The sequence below is a fragment of the Vicia villosa genome, linkage group LG5 (assembly GCF_029867415.1).
Source record: "Vicia villosa cultivar HV-30 ecotype Madison, WI linkage group LG5, Vvil1.0, whole genome shotgun sequence".
In the NCBI taxonomy this organism is placed as follows: domain Eukaryota; kingdom Viridiplantae; phylum Streptophyta; class Magnoliopsida; order Fabales; family Fabaceae; genus Vicia; species Vicia villosa.
Window position 1 is genome coordinate 30,495,875 of NC_081184.1, and position 5,055 is coordinate 30,500,929.

The 5,055-nt window shown below is 35.8% G+C and overlaps 1 protein-coding gene across 1 annotated transcript; it reads right to left on the minus strand.

Moving 5' to 3' along the window:
* Positions 1-3,332: 3,332 nt before the first annotated feature.
* Positions 3,333-4,688, minus strand: LOC131604450 (protein CFT1-like). The gene is made up of 2 exons (XM_058876886.1): positions 4,311-4,688; positions 3,333-4,130 (listed from the first exon to the last, which is right to left on the minus strand). The coding sequence occupies exons 1-2, from the start codon at positions 4,686-4,688 to the stop codon at positions 3,333-3,335; spliced, it is 1,176 nt and encodes a 391-aa protein (XP_058732869.1).
* Positions 4,689-5,055: the final 367 nt, after the last annotated feature.

Genomic DNA, 5,055 nt, shown 5'->3' on the forward strand with positions numbered 1-5,055 from the left:
AAGTTGTAACAAAGATGGTTTAAGTTGAGTTTCTATTTTTCTATTCAAAAGGTAAAACAAGTAATAAAATAATATTTGTTCAAAGATAAAAGATTGACAAGATTGGTTTTGGTTTCACTATCCCTATCTCCCATGTGACTTTAACAACTAAAGTATACTTCAATAGCAATGCAATGTTCTAGTATCCTCTCAACAATGTTTATGTCTAAACAAAGTTGTGAAAGTTAAAATATTAATCTTTAGATGATCTCTCACTCTAACTATCAATACATTAAGCTTGATTGATTGATACAAATAGAAAAGTGGCAAATAAATCTATCTCTAGCATTTATTCACTACTTGATAAAATGTTGTAGAACAAGACTTGAAATATATTTCTCAATCATAAATCAAATCTAAATATGAAATATAAAACAACAACATTCATCCATTTCAATACTAAGGAAGTTCATACAAAAGTGTTAGAGGAAATACATAGTTAACAAGGATAGCTACTACCTCCAATCTTGTCAAAGTGGGATTTAGCTACTCATCACCATGGTTGACAACAAGAGCAATGAAAAAGAAGCTATGAGCATCAATCTCTCACAAAGGTGCAAACTTTTCTCTCCAAAACCCTAATCTCAATGTGTGGTGTACAATAGAATAGAATAGTTTAATTTCCCTTTTTTTCTCCCCTAAATAACCCCTAATTCGTACTAACTTTTAATCTTCAAAAGATAAGCCCCTCTCTCATGACAAGTGGCAATCAAATAAAACAACAAATTCTGCAGCGCAGTGTTTGCGGGGCAAACAATGTTTGCGGGACAAACAGGCTTCATCAGCACTTCTTTTGCTATTCCAAGTCTTCATGTAATTCATCTTCCGTTCCATGATCTTCAAACCTAATCAAAACACTACAAAACTAACAAACATGTGAAATAACAATTCAAATGAACTAAAACTAACAAAATTGCAAAATTATTAAATTGTATGAATAAAAGTGTGATTATTGAGTAAAAAGTGCTTAAAAGGACCAAGAACATTATATGAAAATTAGTACTATTTGGTCCCTAACAACTCTCCCCAACTTACCATTTTGTTTGTCCCTAAACAAAAATTCACAAGAGTGGCAAGAGCAACACAACAAGAGAATGATGACAAGGTAACCGAACACTCAAATGGCTCAAAAGTATAAGTCCTTTCAAAGTACACTCACCACAATGCTAAAACAAAGCATGAGAAAGAATGATAGCAAAGTGCAAATTATTATCAAGAAATTCCAAAAGAGACATGTCAAAATTGAATCAAACCTACACACACATCAAAGTAATGATGAATACAAGAGGGTTCACTTTCACTCATCCGGGCATTTAAATCAACAACAACTCAAATCATGCATTCACCACAACAAGTTTAAAATTATGTGCAAAGTGAGAATCAAGAGGGCTTTTATAGGTTGTAATGTGGTTTGGGTTACAAAGAAAGGATTTTATTAGAGGGAAATTAAACAAAAATGTCTATCCTAAGGGAGCATTCCTATCAATTCATTTAACAAAAACACTTGCTTGAATCCCCTTTTCTTTCTTTTTCTTTTCTTTCTCTTTTTTTTTTTCATTATTTTTCAACAACACAAAACGAGAACAATTTTTCTTTTTCTTGCCCCAAAACTTCAAAATGTGTTGTTCTTTTCTTATTACCACAAAACTTCTAAGTACCACTTTTTCATTTGTTTTTCAATCAACTCTCCCCAACATTAGGATTCAAACCATAATAGATACAACAATGCTCCCTACATAGACATAGGCACAAGGCAAAATTGCAACCATTGCGGTTGAAGGTTTCAATGAAAAAAGAGATTAGGATTCACATACAAAACATATTTAGTAATCACATGAATCCTAATATAAGCTCAAAGGGGTTGACTAAGAATCACTCCTCACAAGGTTAATTGATTTGACTTTTTGGTCAAGTGGTTTTTCTCAAATTCAAACAATGCCTCTATCACTTTCGCACTTTTCAAAAACAAGAAATATGCATGGTTTGGCATCATAAAAATGAGTTGAAATAAATTCCGGTATCCCGCATTTAGTGCACAATGGAAAGTTTCCTCACAATTGGTTAAGTTCTAAATTTTGATTCAAAAATGACATGTGATTCAAGGAATTTATGCTAAGCAATTTGCACACATCATCAACTAACCATGTTAAGTCTAGAGAGCAATAAAGTGTACGTTAATTTTCCTTGATACCGATTCTCATCATTGCCACTCGAAGTGTTCACAACATCCACTCTTGTCCGTGCCCATTGATTCCTCAAGCTCCCTTTGCAAAAGAACAATTAAACAAAAACACTTTGAAAAGTTGGATAATCACTTTCCACCCAAACACACAATTAATCCACAATAATAAAATTGCAATTCTTAAATATGTTCAAATGGTGAAACGAGAGCCACCATAAAGTACATAATTAAAAACCAAAAAGTGAAACCATAAATAAATAAAAACAAAACAGAATTAAGACTAAAATAAAAATAAAAATAAACTAAAAAAAATGCTACAACACCACTTCAATCCTCTTCTTCATCACCACCACCAACTGTCCCGATCACATCCTCCATTGTATTGTCCTCATTTCCGGTACCGTTGCCTCCTGCACCCCCCATGAAAAGTGGTCTGCCCACAAGCCAATTTGCGTATGCATCATACTCGCTTCTAAGGAATGTGGGTGAAGATAGGGTATTAGAATGGGAGATGAGTTTAGTAAGGACGAGAGCGGTAGAGTGAGAGGAGAGAAGTAAAAATAAAAGATAAAAATAAAAAAACTAGGTTAAATTAAAAGCTAATTTTTTTTTTTTGATAGTGGAATTTTTTTGTGCTGAAGTGTTTGCGGGGCAAACACCTGTTCGCGGGGCAAACAAGAAAAATTTTCTTTGTAAAATTGGCTTACTCACTGTTTGTGCTCTGTTTGCGGGGCAAACAATGTTTGCGGGGCAATCACTGATGAAAATTTCTTTTTCAAAATTGGCTGACCTGTTTGCGGGGCAAACACCTGTTTGCGGGGCAAACAGGAGAAGTTTTCTTTGTAAAATTGGCTTCTTCTCTGTTTGTGCTCTGTTTGCGGGGCAAACAGACTTAAATTTTTAAAAATTGCCAAATTTTACACTAATTCTTCACTTCCTTTCAAAAACAGTTACTAAATAACTTTGAAAAAAAAACTCAAAAAGCATAATAAAATTCACTTACGACGTTGGGTTGCCTCCCAACAAGCGCTTTGTTTAACATCGTTCGAGCTCGACGGTTTGATGATGCATCAAGGTTTGACGAGAGAAATGACACACCATCACGGCTTGCTTATTCATCATGGTAGACTTTGAGTCTTCGTTCCTTTACAGTCCAGCTTTCTTGTGTTTTAGGGTCCTCCACCTTAATGACTCCATAATTTCGCACCTCTTTCACCACAAATGGCCCCGACCACTTTGACTTTAACTTACTAGGAAACACCTTGTGTCTTGAATTGCACACAAGCACCATTTGTCCAACTTCAAAGTTTTTGTGATAAGTCTTTCCCTCATGATTTGCCTTGTCCTTGTGAATTTGATTTGCCACCTTAATGATTTCTCCTTTTTCATCATCGATTTGAAAGTTGTCATGTTCATCCTTATGAGGCTTCATAGACTCAAAAAGAGTAAAAATTACCTCTTTATCTTGCACCCTTACTTTCATAATCCCATCATCGATATCAATCATCATTCGGGTGGTCTTCATGAATGGTCTTCCAAGTATTAATGGCACATAACGATCCTCCTCCATTTCGACTACCACAAAATCAACCGGGAACAAAAATTTGTCCACCTTTACCAGCATGTCTTGTACAACTCCATATGGTGAAATGATAGACTTATCGGCTAGTTGTAAAGTTATCCCGGTGTGTTTCATCTCAATGTTCCCCAATCTCTTGACAACGGATAAAGGTATTAAATTGATGCTAGACCCCAAATCAACCAAACCATTACTAATGTAGTTACCTCCAATGGTGATCGGTAAAATGACTCGTCCCGGATCGGCTTCCTTTCTTGGGAGAGTTTTTTGAATAATTGCACTACAATGAGCATCAAGCACAACTGTCTCTTCATCTGTGTACTTCTTTTTCTTTGTGAGCATGTTCTTCATGAATTTTGCATACTTGGGCATTTTCTCCAATGCTTCGGAAAATGGAATATTTATATGAAGTTGTTTAAATATATCCATAAATCGAGCGTAGCGCCTTGCGTCTTCCTTCCTTGATTGCACATGCGGGTAAGGTAGATGTTGGAGAGGAATTGTGCTCACATTCTCATTTCTCTTTTTATTCTTCTTCACTTTTTTGTCATTTTTCTCTCTTTCTTCTTTTTCTTTCCGCTCTTTTTCAACTAATTCTTCCTCTATCTTCTCCTCACTCTTTTCTCCCTCATTTTTAACTGTCACTTCCTCCTCTTCATCTTCAATTATTATTTCCTCCTCATCTTCCACTATAACCTCTTCATTCACACCATTATTCACCGTTCTCCCACTTCTTGTAACAATGGCTTTGCAATGTTCCTTAGGATTGATTTGAGTGTTGGCGGAAAAGGATGCTCCCGGTTGTTGCTCGGACAATTTGTTTGCAAGTTGACCCACTTGATTTTCTAAATTCTTTATGGCCGCTTCATTGCTCCTTTGGTTAGCCATGGATGCTTGCATGAATTGTGTAAGAGTGTTTTCCAATTTTGAGCTCCCACCTTGAGATTGTTGACCTTGGACTTGAGGATTTGGGCTTTGATAAGGACTTTGATGTTGATAGTGTTGATTGTTGAATCTTGAGGGTTGAAATCCTTGGTTGTTTCTTTGGTACGGGTTGTTGTGAGGTGGAGGTTGCCTTTGATAACCTTGATTTTGATTGTTAACATAATTCACCTCTTCACCCTCGGGAGGAGGACAAAACCCGATAGGATGGTCACCTTGACAAAGTTCACAACTTGCCACGTGAGAAGTCATTTGCATCCCATGAATTTCCTTCATTTGTTGTGGAAGCTTCGACATTTGCTTAGTGAGTAAC

What these genes read in the sequence shown, in the direction of transcription:
- LOC131604450 (XM_058876886.1), bottom strand. Translation starts at nt 4,688, where the DNA reads ATGGCTAACCAAAGGAGCAATGAAGCGGCCATAAAGAATTTAGAAAAT. An exon ending in ATAAAAAGAGAAATGAGAAT is followed by an intron (nt 4,131 to 4,310) that starts GTGAGCACAATT and finishes ATGCTCACAAAG; the next exon opens with AAAAAGAAGTACACAGATGA.